This window comes from Pteropus vampyrus, unplaced genomic scaffold (assembly GCF_000151845.1).
Source record: "Pteropus vampyrus isolate Shadow unplaced genomic scaffold, Pvam_2.0 Scaffold130, whole genome shotgun sequence".
Classification (NCBI taxonomy): domain Eukaryota; kingdom Metazoa; phylum Chordata; class Mammalia; order Chiroptera; family Pteropodidae; genus Pteropus; species Pteropus vampyrus.
This window is the reverse complement of record NW_011888911.1, coordinates 3,218,614-3,244,722: the sequence shown is the minus strand read 5'-3', so window position 1 is coordinate 3,244,722 and position 26,109 is coordinate 3,218,614. Positions and strand designations below refer to the sequence as shown.

The window sequence follows — 26,109 nt, the reverse complement described above, 5'->3', positions numbered from 1 at the left end:
GTTTAGTTCTTTTTCTGGAGTTTTCTTCTGTTGTTTTATTTGCGACATTTTTTTTTGTTTTGTTTCCTCGTTTTAGTTGCCTTTCTGTGTTCATTTCTATGTATTAAGTAGATATGTTACGTCTCCCAGTCTTGGTCAGGTGGCCTGATGTAGAGGTGCTCTGTGTGGCCCAGTGGTGCAGTCTCCCTGATTGCCTGCACTGGAAGCTCTGGGGACTATCCCTTGTGTGAGCTGTATGTGTTCCACTGTTGTAGTTAAGCCGTGATTGCTGTTAGCATGTCAGTGAATGGGTTTGACTTTTAGGTTGACTGGCTGTGAGAATTGGCCATGTCCACAGGATATGAGCTGCTGTGTGGGAGCTGACCTCATGGAGTAGGATTCACCCCAGCAGCCTTGCGTACCTGTTGAGACCAGCCTTTGGGTGTGCCACTTGTGGGGCTAATCAGGTGGTGCTCTGTTGTGGTCTGATGCCAGCCTCCGGATGTGTTGGTCCTGTGGCCCCTCGGGAGGGGCTCCTGTGCAGGCCAAAGTCAGCTGCTGCTTGACTGCCTAAGGCTATCTTGTAGGAGATATAAAGCGGTCTGTGGCTAGTCACAACCTGTGCTAGACCTGGAGGTAAGTGTGAGAGATCACACTGAACCAAGGCTTGCTGCCACCAGTACTTGTCCTGGGGCAGCTTAGTTAAAGGTCTAGGGCACCCCAAGGCCTGAGGCTGCTTGCCAGCTGCCTGTAAGGCTCAGCAATTAATAGAACCTTTGAGTGACATGAGAATTGGGTGGGGCTGGAACTCAGGAAGTCATGGGGTAAAGTGAGCAGATATCACTTGGCCAGTGCAGATTCAGGTTTGGTGCCAGTGTTGAACCTCTGGCCTCTTGCAAAAGTCTCTGATCACATCGAGGCCAACCCCTGCCTGCCTCAGGCCCATAAACCTCCGAGACCTGCCTAAGAAGAACTCAACTCAGGCAGGTGCTGGCTGCCCACCACCGACAGTTTATGCCAAGGTGCACAAGCCTAGTGAGCTGAGGACTATTAATTGCTGTTGAATGTGCCTTCTATAGAGTGCAGGGTGGAATTGGTTGCTGGGCAACAAGCACAATGCAGGCAGTTTGCAAGCTGTGGGGCAGGGCCCCAGTGAGCCATGGGGTAGAGTGAGCTGATCTCACCGGGTCAATGCAAATTCAGAATTGGCCAAATTCAGAATTGGCCACGGTAGGGAGAGGGTTCAGCGTAGGCAAGGTGACGCCCACCTGTTGACTACACAGGAAGAGGGTCTGACAAAGGGTCAATGGCGGCTGTCCCTCCAGTCCTTGCCCTGAAGCCACACAACTCAGTCTTTACCCATATGTCTCTTGCACCTTCTAAGCTGCTGACCCTCTACTGGAGCCAGGGTATCTGTGAACAAGTGAGTCAATGCACTGGCTCTTTAAAGGGACATCTGAGTTTCTGGGTTCCTTCCATGTCACCCAGGTGGTCAGAATTCCCACTGATTTTTATAGTCCCATTTTGTGGGGACTCCTTTTTTTGGCCCTGGAACCCTGGGTTGGGGAGCCCCAGTGTGGCGCTGCATCCCCTTGCTCCTTCAGGGTTCAGGGGGACCTCTGCAGCTGAGATATGCCTCCTGAAGCTCACCTGCTAGGCATGGGTGTGGGGCTAGCCCATTTCTCACCTCCACCCCTCCTACTGGTCTCGATGTGGCCTGTTTTTATATCTTCGGTTATAGATGATATGTTCAGCAAGACTTCAGGTGGTTCTCCAAGTTGATTATAATTTGTCATTTTAATGCAGTTGTGGAGTGGAGGAGGCGAGCACTGCATTAACCTACCCTGCCATATTGACCCACTCTTCAGTGGATAGTCTTGCACTTCTTTTGTGATGTCCTGTTTTTATACTATTTGACTATACTGACCTACTAAAATTAAATTAGTAGTGTGCATTAGCCTAGGATTTTATTGCAGTTACATTGTTTCTTTTTTTTCATTCTTGTTTGTGTGTTCTTTAGGAACACGACTCTGAGGAATCTTCATCTATTATGATAGACAAGAAAGAGAGAGAAAGTTTGTTTTCGTGGGACCAGCAGGATCTCCTTTCTGAAGACAAGGACAAACCTTTCAGCAGAGAGCGGGTAAAGCAGAGTAAAAGGAGATAGTATAATAGAAATTAAACTAATTGTCATTTACAGTAGGCATGCCAGTACTGAGTACAATGGAAATTAAACTAATTATGATTTGGATTACAGATGCCAGTACTGTTGTACTAGTTTGGGATTGTAGATTTAGGTTAAGTTGAGCAAAGAGTATAATTTCACATTTTATTCTAATAATTTTATTGACTACCATATCTTTTTAAGATTACTTTAGGAATCTCATGGAAAACCTAGAGCGTTGCTACTACCTATTCTATATTTGATGTTTATATTCACTTTTAGAAAGTACAATTCAAAAATCCATTATTTGCTGTGATGGAAGAGGAAGAGCTAAAGAAGTTACATCTTCATGGCCTTCAGGATATTCTTCCAGAAACCCAGGATTATCTTTCAAAAGCCCGAGGTGATCTGCTGGACACCCAGAGTAATTTGACAAGAGTCCAGAATATCGAGGTGGAAGTCCAGAGTGTTGAGTCAGACACCCAGGCTATTGAACCGGAAGGCCAAGCTGTTGAGCCCGAAGCCCAGGCCGTTGAGCCTGACGTCCCGGTTGTTAAGACAGAAACTCAGAGTATTATGCTGGAAGTCCAGAGTACTGAACTAGAAGATGGGAGTATTATATTGGAAGCCCGGGATTTTCTATCACCAAATCAGGCTTTTCCACCCAAAGATCAGAGTATTCTACTCAAATGTCAGGACCAACATTTTCTACGCAAAGACCAGCATGTTCTTGCCAAAGACCAGAATATTCTACACAGATGTCAAAACCAGCATTCTCTACCCAAATATCAGAATGTTTTCCCGAAAGATCAGAATGCTCTGCCCAAATGTCAGGACCAGGATTTTCTACCCAGATATCAGGTAAAATAGAGTGGAAAGGAGATATAACAAGAAGTAAGGTACTTAAAGTTTGGTGTAGGATTTGCAAGGGCTATATTGCAGCTGATTTGGGGATTCATAGTTGGAAGAAAGTAGTTTCCTGATTGATTTCTAAAAACTCTAGGCTTCTCATTGTGTTAAAGTATTATCAAAAGCATATTACCCCTGTCTGGACAATTTACTTTTTAATCTTCATTAGGAAAACTACTGGCAGCTATCATCTGCTTTGACAGCTGAAAGATGGAAAAAAGAGTGGCTCACAAGTGTCCAACAGTATCGCTTACCCAGGTTCCAAGGCCAGCCCTCCACCAGAGATCAATTAGAACAAAAGGAAGAAAAAAGGGATCAGTAGGAAGCAAATTACTTAGGGTCATGGCTGGGCTTATGTGGACTAGAGTCTAGTGTTTTATTTTATTCCATAAGATGTCCAGTTATACTCTGTTAACTCCAGAATTCTCACTATAGCCTAAAGTATTATTAGTTAACTAGTCTTTCTTAACTAAACAATTGATATTCTGTTTGTTCTTTTTTAGAAAGCAAATTTGAAGCAGCCAGCATCACATTTGATAGGTAGGAGAGGGAGAGAGGTATTTCCTCTGGATGTCCATTAGGATCTTCTCCACAGGCTTCAGGATCAGGCCTCCATCTGGGGCAAGGCCTCCATCTGGGGCAAGGTGAAACAGAAAAAGGAGAGAGACCAGCAGGAACTGAATTGTTTAAGATTTAGTTTGCAAAAATTGTTCTCAGCTAGACTTCAGAACTGACAAAAAGTTTTCTGTTTCATTCCATAATATTTCACTATCTTGAGTTTTAAAAATTACCAGAAGGTTCTCAGTAAAGCTTAGACTATTATTGCTATCATATTACTCCTATCAGACAATTTATAGTTTGTATATTTTTCTCTTTTAGAAAGTACGCTTCAAGGAGCCATATTCTGATATGATAAATGAGAAAGGGAGAGGTGACTTTTCTCTGGCGGGTCATCGGTATCTGCCTCCTAAACTCCAGGACCAAGCCTTCGTCAGAAATCAGGTAGAGCAGAATAAGAGATAAAACAATAAATAAAGTGACTGGATTTTAGATATTCTAAACAGCTGATAATGTGAACTTTAGAGTCAGGTGCAAAATTCCCTGGTCTAGTGAACTGTATCAATCAGTTCTGTCATTCATAAGGCTGATAAATCATCTTTATATTCTTATTGTAAAATTGGTTAGACTATTTTAATTTACTAAGATGACATTGCAACTTATGCTGAAGCCCATAGTATTACCACAAGCATATTACCCCTACATGAATAATGTGGGAGGTAGCAGATCCTAAATTGCTTAAAATTTGAGGAGTTTGTCAGACTATTCTATACATAATTTGGGATGAAAAATTAAGATCTACAGAGTTGGTCTTAAAGTGTAATGTTCTCATTCAAATCAAAATGTATCAGAATATCTTCACTTGGTACCTTTTGCCTGGAGTTCTCACTGAAGCCTGCAGTATTATGATTAGCACTTTGTCCTGGTTAGACATTTTCTTTTCTGTCATTGTTCCTTTAGAACATGTTTTCCAAGCAGCTGTCATTTTTTATGAGAGAAGAGAGAGTGAGAGATGAATTGCCTCAGGAGTATCCTCAGTATGTTAACCCTCAAATACAGGACCAAGCCTCCCCTGGAGATCAGGTAGAGCAGAGCACAGTGGGAGGGCTGTCACTTTCCTAAAGAGTAACAGAGATGAAATTACTTAAGGTTTGGGTTGAAGGTTGTCAAGCTAGCTTGTATATAGAATGCATAGAATTAAGGCTCCTAGAGTTAGGCTAAGAATATAGTCTCTTCTGTTATTTCAAAATCTGTCTATTCTAAAGAGTCCAGATGAGAAGACATATCTCTGTCATTTGGGTTAAACAGGAGACACATTTTTATACTATTGATTGGTTAATAGTAAGTGGTGGTTTTTTTTTTTTTTTTTTTTTAACTCAAATCCTTTAGCATATTTATTTGGCCATCATACATTCTTATCAATACCAAAGGGATTCTCCTTTTGGTCAACTGAAGCAGTACACCAAAATCAGGCATCCAGTTTGCAAACCAGTTATGATGGATAAAACAAGCTGTTTATCACTTCAAAAATTACTGAACTTTACCACCTCTAGTGTTTGTGCAATTGTTGGCAACACCAAGTAGGAGTGCTTGTGGAAGTGACACAAGCTTGTCTCCTGGCCTTACCTTGGGAAAATGCTAGCGACATTATAAAAATACTGCCTTATCGCCTTATCTTCTTTCAAATGTGTTGCTGAATAAAAAAACAAAACAAACAAACAAAACCCAAAAACAAACAAACAAAACCCCAAAACAAACAAACAAACAAACAAAACAAAAAAACCTACAAACCTAAAATACTGATTTGCTTTAAAACACTCCAGGAAAAAAGTGGGACAAGAGATAGATGATAAAAACAAATTGCTAATTGTTGAAGCTGGGTGATGGCTATCTTGGGATTCATTATACTGTTTTTTCTCCTACTTTGATGTGTGTTTGGAAATTTTATATTATACACATACACACACGCACACCCCTGTATTATCTTCCCCTTGTATCATTCTGGGTCTGTCACTGATCTGCATTATTGTCACTAACCCATCATTTCTGCTTAGACAATTAATTTTGTATTTTGTTGTTCTTTTAAAACAAGTGTACCAAGCAACCCTCATCTTTTGAGAGATGGGAGTTTGAAAGATGAATTGCTTTTAGAGTGCCATCGGCATGTCTCACCCAGTCTTCAAGACCCAACCTCTCCCAGAAAATAAGTAGAGCATATTATAGTGAGGAGTAAGTAGCAATGAGTAAATTGCCTAGGTTTTGGCTCAAGATTTACAAGGCAATGTAGTAACTGCTTCAGGGGTTTAGCATTAAGGTCAATAATAATGGCAAAGGTATAATATCCTCTTGTTCTGTGACCTGTTGAAACTACTTCAGGCCTCTTTATTGAATCTTTTACTGTTGTCCTGGCATGATGCACCTGCTTGGACAATTGACGTTCCAATGTTTATGTTGTCTTTTAGCACAGGAACTGTGGGCAGACCTCTCATAATATGCCAGATGAGAGACAGAGAAAGGAGTTATTTCTGGAGTGCCATGAATATGTCTTGCATGAAATCTAGGATCCAGGCCCTGCCAGAGAGCAAGTAGAGCAGAATATAGTAAAGAGTAAGCAGCAGAAAGTAAATTAGTTAGAGTTCGATCTGGGCTTAGCAGAGCTATGCTACTACCATCAACAGTGTTGTTGATGATGATAGTGTTATCTCTTATTAATACTATCAATAATATTACTATTATTATGAATAACATAATAATGCTTACATTCTTAAGTACTTTCCATAGCCAAAATTATTCTAGAACATTGTGTTTTGTGTCCTTCCTCTCATTTAATTCTCACAATAACCCTGGGAGATAGATCTATTATTATCCTTGTTTCATAGATGAAGAAACTTATGATTGCTTTGTGGATACTGTTAAGATCCATACTAAGTGGCAAGAAGTATAATGTCTACTTTTATGCCATAATGTATCAGACTATTCTGACCTATTTAGTTTACCTCAGAGCTATCACTGCAGCCTACAGTATTTTCACTACCATTATGTTACTGCTTATACAATTTGGTGGACGCTTTTTTATTTTTTAGAGTTTATACTCTAGGCAGCAGCCATCTGTTGGGACAGCTGAAAGATGGCGAGATTTGCTTCTTGGCCGCCAGCATCTTCCACCCACGCACCGGAGAGAGGCTTCCAGCAGAAGACAGGTAGAGCAGACTGTAGAGTGTGAGTGGTAGAATTTAAACAGGGTTATAGGCACTTACTGAGCTGGGAGTGGTAAAGCTGAGCAAAAAGCAGATTCTTGTTGTATTTCGTAGTGTGTAAAACCTATCCTGACCTAAGATTACTCTAGGGCTCTCACTGAAACCTAGGATATCGTCAGGAGCACTTGTGGTCTATTGGAGAAATTTTTTATATGTATTTTTTTTTTTTAATAAAAAAGAAATGTATTTCTGGTGACAGTTGTCTTTCAGGGTGCAAGAGGAGAAGAAAAAGAAGTGGTTTCTGAGGGGGAGGGAACATGAGGATCTTCCACCCAGTGACCGGGACCAGCTCCCCATCAGGAAGCTGGTAGAGCATAAGGCAGAATGGCCAAGAAATAAACTCTAACAAAGCTTCTTAGGGTTATGTTAAATTGCCTAAGTTTTGGTGTATTGACTTACAATTAATAGTTTTTCAAGAAAATGTTAAAATACCCTGGCCTACTAAGATTTTTTCCATGGCTTAACTGAAGTCTAGTTTATTCCCATTAGAATTTTACCACTGTCTGGATAATTTCTACCTTGTGGTTTTGTTCTTTTAAAAACAGCCTTCACAATATACGAAAGAGATAAAGAGAGATTTCCTCTTGGCTCTTTTAAAAGATCAGAAAGAAAAGGAGGCATAAAGGCAGAAAGCAGGATTGGGGTTGAAGTTTTCAGGACTAAACTGGCACTCTTGTTATTTTTCGTTTGGATCTATAAGGCTGTCCCAAGGGTATGCTGTCATGTTTTATTCTACCTTGTCATTTATATATCTTGAACTATGCCACAGTCTTATTTACCTCAGGTCTTTTCGTATGTTTTTTCCTCTACCTGGATGTTCTTCCCTTTTTTCTTCACAAAGATGGCCCTTTCTCATCTTTCAGGTTTCAGCTAAAATGGCTGAAAGTCCTTAGAAGAGACTACCTTGAGTACCTTATCAAAAATACCTCTCCCTTCTTCTGTTTCTCTTTATCCCTGAATTGCTTCTTCCTCAGTACAGAAAACACTTTGTAATTATTTACTTATTTACATGTGTTCTACTGGTCTATAACTTCCTGAAGAAAGGCACCACACCTGTTTTGTTTACAAGTGTATGGGTGGCCTTTAGCACAGTGCTGGTACCTGGTAGTATCTTGCTAAATATGTTTTGAATGCATTAGTCCATCAACCAAACATTTATTGAGTACCTGTTAGGTGTCAGCAATTATTTAGGTACTAAATATCAAAGATACCGCTGTGAACAAGACACAGCACTCAAATTTCTAAAGAAGAGAGACTGATACATAAGCAGATGGTTGTGACACAATGTAACTAGTAGTAGAGGATGCAATAGACCACAACTGAGTGTGGAAGAGGGGTACCTAACCCTGACTGTTCAGTGGAGGTGCAGCTTTGTGGTCACGACCTCTTCTTGTCCTTCTGCCATACTGGCCCTGAAAATCCTCAGCCCTGGATTAGTCCTTTCTCCTTTCAGGCTCCCGAATAATCAAGCTTTTTGGGAGAAAACATTTCATTCGTGTAGATTTGAACCATAGTCATACTAGCGTTTACAGTCCCATCTGGGTCTCCCATGTTGCTTAGCATTTTCCTTGCCTGTCCCTTGTCAGCTCCCTTTCCCTGGCCCACACTGATAGTTCTAAACCTTAAACACCCCTTAAAGTTCTTGTCATTCTCCCATACTCTCCGGCTTTTATAAAGAAAATAGAAGCCTTTGTGCAATAACCGCCTCAGCCATTTACTTTTGTTTTTTGTTTTTTTGTGGGGGTTTTTTTTTGCCATTTTTTCTATTTTTACTATTTCAGAGGAAGAGAGTCTTTCTTTGGACCCATAGTCTGGATTCTCTTACCACCTTTCTTCTGGGTCCAATTTTGAATTATATCACAAGACTCTGGTTTCTATTAAAATCCTCTAAAGAATGTTGCATCTTTTTTGTTTCATGTTCTAGCAGGCAATCAACTTAGTTAAGTTCAGACTATCATTTGTTTCTCACCTTCTGTGAATAGGGGCTCCAGTATTAGTTCAATTCTCAAAGCCTTGTACTCCTCTAGGTTCACCCCATTCCTCTCTAGGACACCCACAGCTTACACTCTCCAGATCCCATGGGCCGCATTTCCTGGAGTTTTTATTTATAGTCAGTGTGTGAGAGAGGCCAATAGTGGACTTACTGCTTTGGTGCCAGAAGTCTTGTTTATCTTGTTTCTTTGAAAGCAGAAAATAATTTCATTTTTACTGTAGCAAAAGTAAACAAAGAAAAGAAGCACCACAAAAATTCCAGAGAGAACCACCATTAGCCTTTTGCTATGTATCGTTTTTCAATTTTATCTATAACAAACATAAATAAATAATAGCCTTATTTTATTGAGATATGCAATCAATTCTTGTTATTTATGGTACTGATGTTCTCTAAAGTTGCCTCAATCACTGAATTAGGGAATACTGAATCATTGCTCCTAGGGGAGATGCAAGGTTAGGTTTCTGTGAGCCTCTGATCACATTTTGGTCAACTAATCAATACATAACTTTGTTTTATGTGTATTTCTGTTTTAAAGACTCCTTACTTAATATATATTGTTGATTCATTAACATTGAACTCAGCCAGTAGCACTACAGCTCATGCTTGAATGAAGCTTGTATAATACAAGTATTTTCTCCATAAGACACGTCACAGCCTTCTTTGCTGTACTATGACAGTACTATGGCGCTGTGCTTGGGGGTCATTTTAAACAGCAAAATCACTAACAAAAAGCAAAAAATGCAAGAAACTTGGCACTAAATATACCTTCATACTTGTTTACAGTATGAAGGCTGAAACAAATTCTTGTTCAACCTCAGCTGGTAATGTGCACAGCTGGCAACTCAAATTTTTCACAACTCTGTGCTTGTCTGCAAATGACCACGAAAGCACCGTGAGTATTGATTTGGGAATTACAAATAAATTTTAGCAAGTAAGTGAATTCACAAATAAGGAATATGTGAATAATGAAAATTGACTATAATTCACATACCATACAATTAACCCATTTTAAGTGTACAACTCAGTGTTTTTAGTATATTCAAAGGGTTGTGCAAATATTGCCACAAACAATTTCGGAACATTTTCATCACCCCCAAAAAAGTCCTGTACCCATTAGCAATCCTTTTTCTCCTTATCCCTACTCTCAGCCCCAGGCAACCACTAGTCTACTCTCTGTCTCTATAGATTTGCCTTTTCTGGGCATTTCATATAAATGGGATCATGCAATATGTGGCCTTTGTGACTGGGTTATTTCACTGAGCATCACATTTTCAAAGCTCATCAACCCTGTAGCGTGTAGTAGTACTTCATTCCTATCCCTTGGATAGTACTCCATTTTATGCATTTAGCACATTTTATTTATCTCTTGATCAGCTGGCTGACAGTTGGATTGTTTCCACTTCTTGGCTATTATGAATTATGCCGCTATGAACATTTGCGTCCAAGTGTTTTTGTTGATATATGTTTTCATTTCTCTTGGGTATATACATAAGAGTGGAATTGCTGGGACATATGTCACTCTATGCTTAACCTAAACCAGGAACTGCCACGCTAGTGTCCAAAGAGGCTGCATTTAATTTGTTTACATTTAATTGTTCATTCCCACCAGCAGCATGTGAGGTTTCCGATTTCTCTACATTCTCGCCAACACTCGTTATTACCTGGCTATTTAATAATAGCTGTCTTACTGGGTGTGAAGTAGTATCTCATTGTGGTTTTGATTTACATTTTCCTGATGGTTAATGATGAGCATCTTTCATGTGCTTATTTGCCATTCATGTATCATCTTTGGAAAACTGTCTCTTAGATCCTCTGTCCAATTTATAATTGGGTCGTCTTTTGATTATTGAGTTATGTGAGTTTTTAATATAGTCTACGTACAGGTTCTGTATTAGTTATATGATTTGCAAATGTTTTTTCCCATTCTATGGGTTGTCTTTTCACTTTCTTGATGGTTTCTATTGCAGCACAAAAGTTTTTAATTTTGATGAAGACCAGTTTATCTACTTTTTCTTTTGTGGCTTGTGCTTTGGTGTTGTATCTAAGAAACCATTGCCTAACCAATTTAAAACAGTAAAACATAAGATTTACTGTTATATGTTCCTGTAAGAATTTTATGTCTCTTCTATTTAGGTCTCTGATCCATTTTGAGTTAATTTTTGTATATGGTGTTAGGTAGGGGTCTGACTTTTTATTCTTTTTCATGTGGATATCCAGTTATCCTAACACCATTTGCTGAAAAGACTATTTTTACCCTTTGAGTTCTCTTGGCACTCTTGTCAAAAAATCATTTGATTGTAAAATCAAGGGTTTAATATGAACTATCAATTCTGTTTTTTGATCTGTATGTCTATCCTTATACTGGTACCACACTGTCTTGATTACTCTAGCGTTGTAGTAAGTTTTGAGATTGGGAAGAGTGAATCATCCAACTTTGTTCTTCTGTTTCAAGATATCTTAGCTATTCTGGGTCCCTTGCATTTACATATGAATTTATGAATCATCTTGTCAACCTCTACAAAGAAGTCAACTGAAATTTTAGATCTGTTGATCAGTTTGGGGATTACTGCTTCCTTAACTATATAGGTCTTCTAATCCATGAACATGAGATGTCTTTCCATTCGTTTAGATCTTTAATTTCTTTCAACAATGTTTTGTAAGTTTCCAAGTTTAAATTTTACATTTAATTTGTTAAAAATTAATTCCTAAGTATTTTTTGATGGTGTTATAAATGGATTTTCCCCTGAATTTTATTTTCAGATTGTTCATTGCAAGTAAAAGAAATACAATTGATTTTTGTATACTGATCTTGTATCCTAAAACTTACCTGAAAGATAAATAACTTTTAAGCTAAAAAGATAAAAGTAATTTTACGCTTTCATTTCTAAAAGTTAGAGATCATAATTTGATCCGTATGATGTCCAAGTAAGTATACCAAGTTATGTCATAAGGCTTTTTCCTGCTAATATGGGAAGAATTAGCTTCAATTTCCTCTCTGCCATGTCAGTTGATTATTAAAATATTTTCAGGCTCTCATTCTCTGGATTCACACCAATCAAGAGAGTGGTGTAAATGGAAAATGCTTATAGATTTGAGATATTAAGGGAACTGGCTTTATATCTTGATTTCACTCTCAGGATAGAATGATTTCAAATGACCTTTTAGAAGAACTTTCATTCTGAACATTTTGATTTGTTATTAGTTCACCCGTATTTTGACCTGAATCCTTTTCTTTGGTTTAATTTTTATTTGGTTAATTCCTTCTGAAACTGCTTCCTTTTATTCTTTTGTAAAAGTTTTATTCATGTATATATCTATATCTATTACATCTATATATTATATATATATAATATATAGATGTAATAGATATAGATATATATGTAATAGATATAGATATATACATATAGATATATAATATGTAATAGATATAGATATATACATATAGATTTTTTTGTGTTTTTTTTTTTTATCCAGTTAAACTCAAGTTTGTAAGAGAAATGAATTTATAGATGAAAGTATCAAAAGCGTGCACACAGCTGTCTTTTGGCAATTTTGTCATTTTGTGTGACTGGACTTTCTAACAGGTTTATGATGAATGTCAATCAGGATTGAACACTGAATTCCAGCCTTCATTGGCACTTCAGACTGGAGTAGATCAAGAAGAAGACAAGAAAGAGGTATGTAATAATAATTCTTTTGGACATCAGTGTTTATACCATCATAGTATATATGAGATTAGAAGCAATTTACTGTGTCCTATCACAGTAAAAGCTAATACTACAATTTATACAGATAAAGGCAAATAAATTACATTAGTCATTATAATACATTGAACTTTTCTTCTAAGCACCTAGGACTTTGGATACCTTGACGTAAAGTCAGAGATAGGATCCTAATAAATTTCCCCAGTTAGTGATATGTGCCACAATAACTTATTTAAAGGAAGTTTTAATTTATGACTTTCTTTTTTCCTTTTCAATCTAAAGTTAGTTTAAACCAATGGTTTTTAACACTGGCCATTCACCAAAATCAGATGTGGAGTCTTTTTTCAAAATGCAAATGCCTAGACCCAAACCAGATATACTGAATTGGTATCTGAAAAGGTAGGTTTGGGGCATCTGTGTTTTTAAAAACATACCACTGTTGATTGTGCTGTATCTTCAACGTTAGGAATTGCTATTAGGCTTTTAATAGTTTTTGCTAAAAGGACATGACTACTCAAAGGGCAAAAACATGTCTATGTGTATAGTAGTGCCCTTTGAGTAGCTTGTGTTCTTAAAAGAGAGCACAGAGGTATGAACATATACACACAATAGTAGCACTTGCTTTTATCTTACTCGTTCCCTTTAAAAGTATGATACTCTGATATTCCTCAGTCCTTCTGTGCTCCCTACCATGTTAGGCTAGGCTTAGAGTATGCTTTGGTGGTGTGGTTTTAATTTGGAAAAGTTAAAGTTCTATGGGACTTAAACTTGAGAATACAGAGTGAATATAGTATATATTTTATCATATCAAATACAATCTTTTCTTTAAGTGCTGTTGACAAGGGACTGTATACTAAGGGCAAACTAAATTAGTACTTCTCTGATTTGTCCATAACATCTAATAGTTATGTGTTTGAAGATATAAAGCTCTTCCTCTATGTGATATTATCCTGAGTCACCATAAATAGAAGGAAATTAAGGACTTAGTTCCATGTGACTTCTGTATCATATAGTTTTCTTGTCTAAGACACAGGATATTTTCCTTCCTTGGAAAGTCCTCTGAGAGCAGAATCTTAATTTTAACTTCTTTCCTTTAGCGTCAGAGGCAGTACCTGAGATATAGACGACTTTTCATGGATATTGAAAGAGAACAAGTAAAAGAGCAGCAAAGGCAAAAAGAACACAGGAAGAAAATTGAAAAGTGAGTTCTTTGATCCTCCCTTGCTGTGATCCTTAAATTACCAGTTAAGATGATTTTGGAAGCTAAATTTTTGGCATAATCAGGCAGTGGTTTTGCCTTCTAATCTATGGTGGAAGCAACTCTTTTTGATTTGGGTAGAATTATTAAAAGATGTTAAGTAGACTTCATTTTTTTTTTGGAACAGTTATAGGTTCACAGCAAAATTAAGCGTAAAGTACAGAGAGTTCTCATTTATCCTCTGCCTCTACACATGGACTGCCTCTCCTACTGTTAACATCCTGTACCACAGTGGAATATTTGTTACAACTGATAAACCTACCTGAACACATTATAATTTGTATTTTACATTTAGGTTCACTTTTGATGTGATAGATTCTTACAGGTTTTGACAAATGTATAATGACCTGTATCCATCATTACAGTATCATATAGAATAGTTTCAAAATGGATCAAATCCCTAAAACTCCTGTGCTACACCTATTCATCTCTCTCCCTAATCCCTGACAACCACTGACCTTTTTACTGTCTCTATTTGCTGTTTCCAGAATATCATAGAGTTGGAATCATACAGTATGTAGCCTTTTGAGTTGGCTTCTTTCACTTAATTATATGCGTATAAGGTTCCTCCAGTGCCGTTTTCATGGCTTGATAGCTCATTTCTTTTTAGTCCTGAATGATATTCTATTGTCTGAATGTGCCATAGTTTATTTATCTATTCACCTACTGAAGGACATCTTGGTTGCTTCCAACTTTTGGCATTTTTGAACAAAGTTGCTATAAATATTCATACGCAGCTTTTATGTGGGCATAAGTTTTTAACTCCTTTGGGTGGATACCAAGGAGTGCATTTGCTGGATTGCATGGTAAGAGTTTGTTTATTTTTGTTAGAAACTGCCAAACTTTCTTCTGAAGCTGCCATATCATTTTGCATTCCACCAGCAATGAATGAGAAATCTTGTTCCACATCCTCATCAGCATTTGGTGTTGTCAGTGTTTTGGATTTTGGTCATCCTAATATGTATGTAGTAGTATCTCATTGTTTTAACTTGCAATTCCCTAATGACATGTGATATAGAACATCTTTTCATATACAGTTGACTCTTGAACAATGTGGAGGTGAGGGGCACCAACCTCCCACAGTCAGACACCTGCATATAACTTTTGGCTCTCCAAAATCTTATCCACAGGGGATTGGTTGTAGGACCCTGCCACCCCATGGGTACCAAAATCTGTGGATGCTCAAGTCCCTTGTATCAAATGGCATAGAACAATGCATACAGGCCCTCAGAATCTAGAGATTCCCAACTGCAGATGGAAAATACTGTTTTCCATCTGCAGTGGTTGAATCTACACATGCAAAACCTGGGGCTACAAAGGGCCAACTGTACATTTATCGAAAAGTATTCATGTATAAGTGACCTGGTCAATTAAAATCCATATTGTTCAAGGGTAAACTTTACTTATTTGCCATCTGTATATCTTCTTTGGTGAGGTATCTGTTTAGGTCTTTACCCCATCTTTTAATTGGATTATTTGTTTTCTTATTGTTGAGTAATTAGAGTTCTTTGTATATATGGAGTAATAGTCCTTTATCAGATGTGTCTTTTGCAAATATCTTCTCTTAGTTTGTGGCTTAAATTCTCATTCTCTTGACATTATCTGTCAGAGAGCAGACTTTTTAATTTTAATGAAATCCAGCTTATAATTCTTTCATGGATGATGCCTTTGATGTTGTCTCTAAAAAGTCATTACCGTACCCACAGTCACCTAGAATTTATTCTGTGTTATCTTCTAGGATTTTTGTAGTTTTGTGTTTTACATTTAGCTCTATGATTCATTTTGAGCTGATTTTTGTGAGGAATGTAATGTCTGTGTCTGGATTTATTTTTTTGCACGTGGATGTTCAGTTATTCCTGTATCATATGTTGAAAAGACTGTCTTTGCTCCATTGTATTGCCTTTGCTCCTTTGTCAAAGATCAGTTAACTGTATTTATGTGGGTCTATTTCTGGGCTCTCTGTTCTGTTCCATTGACCTATTTGTCATTCTTTTGCCCATACCACATGTCTTAAAAGGGAAACGATACCTATAAAAGACTCATTTTAGCTTTAAGGACACACATAGGCTGAAAGTAAAGGGATGGAAAAAGATATTTCATGTAAAATATCAAAAGAGAGCTAGGGTGTCTATCCTTTTATTAGACAAATAGACTTTAACTTAAAAAGGGTCACAATAGACAAAGAAGGTCATTATATAATGATACAGGTGTAGGTTCATCAAGACAGTGTAACAGTTGTAGAAATTTATGTATCCAGCATTGGAGCACGTAAATATACAAAGCAAATACTAACAAAACTGAAAAGAGAAATAAACAGCAATACAATAATAGTAGGAGACTTTAATACCCATTCTCAATAATGGATATATCGTCCAGATAGAAAATTAATAAGGAAACCGTGGACTGGAACAACACTGTAGGTCAAATCCATCTAACAGACATATATAGAACATTCTATCAAACAGCAGCAGAATACATAATCTGCTCAAGAGTACACAGAACATACTCCAGGATAGACAAGCCTTAACAAATTAAAGAAAATTGAAATTATATCAAGTATCATTTCTAACCACAATGATATGAAACTAGAAATCAATAACAAGAAATTGAAAAATTCACAAATACATGGAAACTAAGCAGTACACTCCACAACAACCAATGGATCCAAGAAGAAAGCAAAAGAGAAATTAAAAAATAGTGAGACAAACAAAATGAAAACACAACATTCCAAAGCTTATGAGATGCAGTTCTAAGGGGAAAGTTTATAGCTACACATACTTTTTTTAAGAAAAAAGAAAGATCTCAAACAGACTAACCTTACCCTCAAGGACAGTAAAAGAAAAGCAAACTAAGTCCAAAGTTGGAAGGAAAGAAATGATAAAGAGTAGAAATAAAGGAAGTAGAGAATAGGAAAAAATAGAAAAGATCAATGAAACTAAGAATTGGTTTTTTGAAAAGAAACAAATTTGAAAACCCTTAGCTACATTAACCAAGACAAAGAAGAAGATTCAAATAAAATTATAAATGAAAGAGACATTGCATCTGATACCACAGAAACACAAAGGATCATAAGAGATTACTATTAACAGTTTTATGCCAACAAATTGGACAGTCTAAAAGAAATAGTTGAATTCTAGAAATATGCGGCCTATCATGACTGAATTATGAAGGGACAGAAAATCTGAACAGACCAATTTCAGGTATGGTGATCGAATCCATACTCAGAAACTTCCCAACAAACACAAATTTAGGACCAGATGTCTTCACTGGTGAATTCTACCATCGAAGGAAGAATTAACACCAGCCCTCCTCAAACTCTTTAAGAAAATAAAAGAGGAGAGAACACTTCCAAAATCATGATGAGGCCAGCATTAACCTGGTACCAAAACCAGACAAGAACAGTATTCCTGATAAACAGAGATGCAGAAAGTCTCAGCAAAATATTAGCAAACTGAATTCAACAATACTTGAAAAAGATCATACACCATGATCAAGTAGGATTTATTCCAGGTATGCAAGGATGGTTCAACATCCGCAAATCACCCAGTATGATACACCACATTACCAAAATGAAAGCTAAACATTATGTGATCATAACAATAGATACTGAAGAGGCATTTGACAAAACTCAACATTTTTTCATGATAAAAACTCTCAACAAACTGGCTATAGAGAGAACGTACCTCAACATGATGAAGGCCATATATGACAGTGCCACAGCTAACATCATACTGAATGGTGAAAAGCTGAAAGCTTTCCCTTTAAGATAAGGAACAAGACAAGGTTGCCCACTCTTGCCCCTTTTATTTAATATAGTGCTGGAATTCCTACCCCGAGCAGTTAGGCAAGAAAAAAGAAGTGAAATGCATCTAAATTGAAAAGGAAGAATTAAAACAGTCACTGTTTGCATATGACATGAAATGTAGAGAGAAAATCCTAAAGATTCCACCAAAAACCTGTTAGAACTAATTAATGAATTCAGTAAAGTTGCAAGATACAAAATTAATTTACAAAAATCAATTGCGTTTCTATACACTAATAATGAATTATTAGGAAGAGAAATTAAGAAAATCCTATTTACAGTAGCATCTAAAAGAATAAAATACTTAGGAATAAATTTAAGGAAGCGAAAGAACTGTACACTGAAAACTATGAAACATAAATGAAAGAAATTGAAGATACAAATAAGTGGAAAGATATTCCATGTTCATGGATTGCAAGAATTAATATTTTTTTAGCTGCCCATACTACCCAAAGATCTACATATTCAGTGCAGTCCCTATTAAAATTCCAAAGGCGGAGATAGAAAAAACAATACTAAAATATGTGTGGAACCACAGATGACCCTAAAAGTCAAAGCATTCTTGAGTAAGGAGAACAAAGCTAGAGATATCATACTTCCTGATTTCAAACTATATTACAATGCTATAGTGATCAAAACAGTATTATATTGACATTAAAACAGATATAGATATATACATATATCAATGTAACAGAATAAAGAGCCCAGAAATAATTCACTTACTTTGCAACAGAGGAGCCAAGAGTATACAATGGGGAAAGGATAGTCTCTTTAATAAATGGTGGTAGGAAAACTTGGTATCCACATGCCAAAGAATGAAACTGGACCCCTTTCTTACACCATAAAAAATCAACTCAAAATGAATTAAAGACTCGAATGTAAGACCTGAAACTGTAAAATTCCTAGAAGAAAACATAAGGATAAGCTCCTTGACGTTGTTCTTGGCAATGATTTTTCAGATATGACTCCATAAGCACAAGCAGCAAAAGCAGAAATAATCAAGTAGGGTTGCATCAAACTTAAAAGCTTCTGCACAGCAAAGTATTTCATTTCAACAAAATGAACATTCAACTTGTAGGATGAGAGAAAATATTTGCAAACTGTATATCTGATAAGGGGTTCATTGCTGAGCAATTCACACAACTCAATAGAAAAAAAGACCAAACAACCCAGTTAAAAAAATGAGCAAAGGACCTGAATAGACATTTTCCCAAGAAGACATACAGGCGACCAACAGGTACATAAAAAGGTGCTCAACATCACTATCAGGGAAATGCAAATCAAAATTATAATGAGCTATCTCCTCACACCTGTTTAAATGGCTATGATCAAGAAGACATGGAATAAGTGCTGGCAAGAATGTGGAGAAAAGGGACCCTTTGTGTTCTGTTAGTGGGAATGTAAATTGGTATAACCACCATGGAAAACAGTATAGTTATTCCTCAAAAAATTAAAAATAGGACTACCATATTATTCAGTAATTCCACTTCTGAGTATATATCCAAAGGAAATGAAATCGCTATCTCAAAGAGCTATCTGCACCTCCATGTTCACTGCAGCATTATTTGCAATAGCCAAGACATGGAAACAACCTAAATGTTTGCCAGCTGGTGAATGGATAAAGAAAATGTGGTATACATATATGTCAGCATGAAAAAATAGAAAATGCTGCCATTTGTGAAAATATGAATGAACTTTGAGGACATGATGTTAAGTGAAATAAGTCAGAGAAAGACAAATACTTTATGATCTCACATATGCAATCTAAAAAAGTCAAACTCAGAGAAACAGAATAGATTGGTGGTAGCCAGTTCTGGCAGTGGGCGAATGTGAATGTGGGTCAGAGGTGCAAACTTTCATACGTAAGTGAGTAAGTTCTGGGGATCCCATATTGTGCAGCATGATGACTGTAGTTATACTCTATGACATACTTGAAATTTGCTAAGAGAGTAGATCTTAAATGTTCTCACGTACACACATGCAAAAAGGTAACCATGTGGGGTGATGGGTGTGTTAACTAACTTTATCGTGCTAATCATTTCACAGTATACATGTATTATCAGATCATCCCATTGTATACCTTAAAGTTATACAGTGTTTTCTGTCAGTTTTATCTTATCGAAGTTGAAGGGAAAAATGTTGAGTTCCTAGGCAAGGACATCATCCCCTCTTATTCAGGTCTGAGAGTGATTCTGCGTTTATTCAGCAAATATTAATTTGGCATTTTTCATATCCTGGTGCCGTCCTGGGCACAGGCAATACAAAGATTTAAAAGATATGTTTTTTTGTTTGTTTGTTTCTTGAAGAACTCATAATCTAAATTTGATGGGAGAACAGTTGTATACAAATAAGTAATATAATTAGTATAATAGAAGAAGTAGGTACAGAGTCCCTAAGATCACAGAAGTGGGATTACTATTCATTCTGGAGAGTTAGAGAAATTTTTACATTTCAGTTGGGCCTAGATGGTTAAATGTGTGTTTACTGGGGAAGTGGATAGAGATGGAGAAGTAGAAAAATCAATATAAACTGTGTGAGGGTGGAAGAAAATAATAACATTCATGCAAAGTTTATAATATTTAAGAGCTTTCATATATTTTCTTCTTTGGCTCTTTAAACCTTTAAAATAAACATTTATTGAGAGCCTACAATATGCCAGGTACTGTACTATATACCGAGAATGTAAAACTTGAATATGTGGCCGGGTGGTGGTTCATAGTACAAGTTTAGAATTAAAAAAACTTAGATTTGAATTTGCCACTTATTAGTATTAGTTCTGTAACCTTGAGCATATTTCTTCACCACGGAGACTCAATATTCTTTTTTCCATTCCTCAGTTTTATTGAGATATTGTTAACATACAGCACTGTATATATTTAAGGTATACAGCCTTAAATGATTCGACTTAACATATGCTATGAAATGAATAATGCAATAACTTTAGTTAACATTCATCATCTTATATAGATACAGAAAAAAAAAGATTTCCCTTGTGATGAGATTTCCTTGTGATTAAGGTCTGTATTCTCTAAACAGCTTGCATACATCAGTATTGATTATAGTTGTCATGTTGTACATTACATTTCTAGTCCTTTGTAAAAAAATTTTTTTGTTAAAGTTTAGTTGGCATGCAATATAAAATGAGGATTATAATGCTTATCTTCTAGGTCGTTGATAGAATTAAGTGAATAAATGTATCTAAAGTAACATTGTATTTAAAGTAACATTATATCATAAAATCCCAATAAGCAATACCTATTACCACAATGATGATGATGGCAATTATGATAATGCTTCTGTTGCTGCTGGTGAATAGGATAAGCACCAAGAGAGACCAGACAATTGGAGAAACAGTGACAAGAATAATAATTATAATGCTACATAAAAAGTGAGGCAGGGACAGTCTAGGGAGGTCAGGAAAGGCTTTATAGATGAGTTTATACTCAAGCTAGGTCTTGAAGGACAAATTGGAATTTGCTAGATGGTCAAAAAACTTAGTATGAAAGTATAAAGAAATGTCTGGGAAACTGTAACCTTGGGGTGGCTAAACTGGTGGAAGCGAAGTGGCAGAGGGGCTCTGACAAAGCTGTTGAAAGATTTTAAGGCAGAAGATTCTAGGAAGATCACTCCAGCAGCAGAATATGAAATGGTCTGGAGAGGATAGAAAAAACTAAGGCAAAGAGTCCAGTTAAGAAGTTATTATAGTAGCTAAGGTACAAGATGATGAGGGCATTGGAACAGAGAGTCATATATTTAATAAAATTTAAGAAGTAGAATCCATGTAACCCAATGATCAATCAGTTGGGTTTGGTGTTGAGAAAGGAGTCAAAGGTAATTTCCGATTTTCTTCTTGGATAGCTGAATGAATGGTAATACCGTTAACATAGATAGGGAGTGCACCAAAGAACAGATTTGACTAGAAGCTAGTGAGTTCAGCTTTGCACATTGAATTTGAGAAGCCTGTGAAATATTAAGAGAGGGCTGACTTATACATTTTTTGGAAATAAGGAACTAGAGTTTTGGGAGAAATAGGAACTAAAGATTTCTTTAGGAATTTTCAATATATGTTTCAATATGAATTGGGACCAAGCACAGAACTAATTCTGGAGAAGAGAGAAACAAGCAAAACTTCTTCTAGTCTTCAGGAACTGAATTAAGAAACCTAGAGATTTGAGGGGGAGTCTCAAACACTTTACCAGTTTTCTCCTCAGATCTAAATTTGTGCTAAAAAGAAGGCTGAAGGGCTAAGTTGAAAACATCTGGAAAGCGGAAAGAAATTTTCTTTAGTTTTATCATGCTGAGGAGATACAGAGTTCAAGCCACACCATAATGAGGTAGAAGAATAAGGACCCAATATACCAAGCTTTCAGTTGAAAGCCATGAAGAGAGCCATACACTAAGAAGATGGTCTAACCAACTGTAAAAGCCTTACCCAAACTGCAAAGCAGCCTTGATTCTACTGAGTGCTTTATTGGATTAAAGTGATGAACCCTGCCCTATCTGCCTAGCAGAGAAGGGGTGAACTCTTTCTGGTCATAGATAACATCATTTGGAGCCTCTAAAATTTTTCAAAACAATATTTGGCATTCAATTAAAATTTTCTAGGCATGTCAAAAGATAGGACCAGAGGACCAAAAGCCAAGAGAAAGAAGGGACAACAGAAGCAGACCCATAGGTGACACAGATATTAGCGTTAGCATATAAGTACTTTAAAACAATTGATTAATATGCTCAAGTAAATAGAGGAAAAGATGAGGAAAATAGATGAAAATATGGAGATTTTCACCAGAGAGCTGAAATCTAAAAATGGAAGCAAATAGAAAGTCTAGAAAAGAAATATATCTTAAAATAGGAACTCAGTAGATGCACAATGAGATACCTATTTATATTCACTGGAATAGCTTTAAAAAAAACAACAACAAAAAACTCACTTTAACAGTACCAGATATTGGCAAGGATGTAGATTAGCTGTCACTCATGATTTGGTAGTGAAAGTGGAAAAGAGCACAACTACTTTAGAAAACTGTTTAGTATTTTATATAGTTAAACACACATCTAACTCTGTGACCCAGCCACTTTACTGCTAGATATTCCCTCAAGAAAATGAAAACATATTCGTAAAAACACAGAACAGTGATAGAACATATTATTTTCAAGTGCCTATGGCACATTTATCAAAATTGGTCATATCCTGGGTTACTTTTTACAGTATTGTCTCTGGTTATAATGATACTAAGCTAGAAAGCAACAAGCAGTATATTTTTAAAGAATTCTGGGTCAAAGATAAAATTACAACAGAAATTAGGAAGTACTTTGAAGAAAATAATGAAGATAAAACATTAAAACTTGTCAGATGCTTAGAGGAAATGTTTAAGATTTAATTGCAATTTATGATAAAAAGTGAAAAAGACCAAAAATTAATGTTTTAAATTTGTATCTTAAGCTGGGAAAAAATAGCAAGTCAAACTAGAAGAAATAAAGAGAGCAGAAACAATGAAAAGTCAACAAATGTGCCATGGAGAAAATCAACAAAGCCAAAATTGATTCTTTGAAAATTTAATTTTGCAAGGGATATATCACTTTTACTAATCAGTAAAAAGAAAAGAGAGAAAACACAGTTTACTAATATTAGGAATGAAAATGAGCCATTACCACAGAACCTAGTACCATTAAATGATAGTCTGAACTTTACAGTAAAAATATGATCATTTTGATGAAATAGATAAATGCCTTTTAAAAAATGAAAATGGATGCAAGAAGAAACAGAAACCTGAGTAATCTCATATCACTTAAAGGACTTAAGTCAGTTAATTGAAAATCTTATCAAAAAAAGAAAAATTCAGGCTCAGGTCCAGGGTCAGATGTCTTCCCTAATGGATTCTTTCAAAATATTTCAGGGAAAAATATCTCTAAGTTTTGCATAAGCTATTCTAGAGAATAGAAAACAGGAAATATTTCCCAAATAATTGTAGAGGCCAGAATAACCTTAATACCAGACTGGCCAAGGGCATTACAAGAGAGCAACGTTACAGACTTACTTCTCTCGTGAACATAAATGTAAAAATCCCATGTAATATGTTAGCCCAGTGACCTTTGAGGGGCACTACTGAAGGCCCTTGTCCTTGGAGCTTCTGCCTGAGCCTCTGCCTCGTGCCCCAGAGCAGCTTCTTAAATACCCTTGAACTTCTCCCAAGCCATGGACCCCATGGAAAGAAAGCTTTTTCAACAGAAATGATGATGAAAAAAAGTGACTAAAACATTCCAAGATGTTTAAGAATGTCTTTGGATGATAGAAGTAGATCATTTTTTTCCAATTCTTTCTGCATTTCTTAATTTCTCAATTTTTATATCATGAGTATTTTTGACTTTGGGAGCCTAAGCAATATCTACATTGTAAGGGGCTCCTTGCTGCTGAATACTCTGTTTATTTTTCAATAGAGAAATGTTTGTCTGTCAATTCACTAATGAGAATGGTTTTCCTGTGAGGTGTATAATAGTTCCTCTGGTATGTTTTATTGTCACATGCTTTTTATCCCCTTTGAGATGTGTTATAATATTATTGTCCTTAAAGCAACATATAAAAACTGCCGCAATAAAAAATTGTGTGTGTGTGTGTGTGTGTGTGTGTGTGTGTGTGTGTGTGTTTCAGATAGAGGAGGCTTCCTCATGAAGTTGTCTAGGGTAACCTTTAGGCAGAATTCTATTTAAATATTTAAAAGACCTTTTCTATTCTTAATGTTCTTTAGCATATATAGTAATATAATCTCCTTGGATAACAATTTCAGCATCTAAGGACTTTGGCTCTCAGGAAGTTCATTCTTATATGTAAGCCAGATTTGTCTTACTATAACCTAGTCATTTAGCATAATTAAGATCTGATCTGCATTAGAAAAACGTTCATTTCTATAGTGCCCATGTATAAGCATTTTACAGACTCATCCGGCAGATGACAGAATGGAAATTTAGTTCAGTTCATTTAACTGAAGCCAAGACATCCCTGCTCTGGGTATTTTATGTCTAACTTAAATCTTCTTATGACATGTCTACCACATGGCATAATCGGTAGGGAATTCTTCTTTAACTATACTGCTGACCTTTTTTGAAAGCTTTTCTACTTGAGGCTTTTGGTTTATTGCCATTTCTCACTGAATAATCTTTTTCTTCTTGAATTTATACACAACCTCAGAAGAAATATGAAGGTCTCTGTCTTACAGATGGTATCATAAAATTAAATCTTGTAGATAGTTTGCAAATAATTAAATATTTTTTGCTTTTTTCCTGTTGAAGAAACTAAATCATTTATGCCTTCTTTTCATGGAGGTTATATGATTTAACTTAAAGTCAAAACCACTTCAGCAGCATTCTAAAATGAACTATATCTGCTTTCTAAACAGGAATTGATGAAAGCTGCTTTACCTCATCTAGTTTTAATAAGAATCAAATGATACATTTTGTTCATTTAGTAGCTGTTTATTGAGCATCTATATACTGGTAGACATGATGCTAGACTTAGGGGGTGCAAAAAACATGATCCCACTCTTCAGGGATATTACTAGCTAGATTTCACTTACTAATGGGCAGGCAGATAAATGAATAGATAATTATAATACCATATATTAAGTATTACAAGACAATATAGCATGTGGTTAAGAACATGGAGAGATATGTGTTCAAATCTCTGCTCTGCTACCTACCAGCCATGCAGCTTTGGGAGTGTTACCTCTGTGAGCCTCAGTCTCTTCTCTATAAAATGGGGATTGTAATGATATATACCTCATAAAGTTGCTGTGAGGATTAAATGAGGTAACATGTAAATGTGCTTCATTCATAACCTGCTACATAGTATGTCCTCAATAAATGTTATTTGCCAAATACTTAAGGGAAAAAGTTACACCAGAGAATGAAAAATAGGGAATACTTCCAAAATAATTATAGAGGCCAGTATAACCAGAGGCCAGTGTAGTACCAACCTAACAAGGACATTATAAGAAAGCCATATTACAGACCAATCTCTCATGAAAAACTCAAGTAAAATATTAGTAAAATAAAATATTTCTTGTAACATTAGAAGAAAAAAGGTGTAAGACTGTATGAGAGCACAGAGACTGTGTTTTGAACACAAATTTGGGGGTATGATGTAGCAGAAGGACAAGGAAGACTTTCTGGGCTGTGTTTTGAAGGATTAGAAGCAGTAGTATGAGAGAAAATGGGAATTGGATTGGGGAAAAGAATGTATGGGAATTCTAGGCAAAGGAACTAGCACTGTAAAAGCAGTGACTCTTGAGAGAAAATGACACTTCTGATTTTGATGAGATTGGGCCTAATGTAATGGCAAGAGGTGAGTCTTAAGAAATAAGGAAAGATGAGATCATAAAAAGCTGTGTCATGAGAAAGAATTTGGATTTTATCCTGAAAACAGGAGCCATTTAGAGGCGTTGTGGGGAATAGATAACATGACTAAAACTAGATGTTAGGAGATTATTGA

At 36.3% G+C, this 26,109-nt stretch overlaps 1 protein-coding gene across 8 annotated transcripts in view; it reads left to right on the top strand.

Moving 5' to 3' along the window:
* CCDC15 (coiled-coil domain containing 15) overlaps nt 1-26,109 on the top strand; it is a 70,325-nt gene that overhangs the window by 26,937 nt on the left and 17,279 nt on the right. For 7 of the 8 annotated variants that reach the window (XM_023534676.1, XM_023534675.1, XM_023534679.1 and 4 more), the window contains 7 exons: nt 2,000-2,122; nt 2,426-3,004; nt 3,932-4,054; nt 4,571-4,693; nt 6,694-6,810; nt 12,445-12,537; nt 13,662-13,765. In XM_023534676.1, the coding sequence (XP_023390444.1) occupies nt 2,000-2,122; nt 2,426-3,004; nt 3,932-4,054; nt 4,571-4,693; nt 6,694-6,810; nt 12,445-12,537; nt 13,662-13,765 (1,262 nt within the window). The remainder of the gene's footprint in view (nt 1-1,999; nt 2,123-2,425; nt 3,005-3,931; nt 4,055-4,570; nt 4,694-6,693; nt 6,811-12,444; nt 12,538-13,661; nt 13,766-26,109) is intronic. The other variant, XM_011367139.2, reaches the window with a different exon arrangement.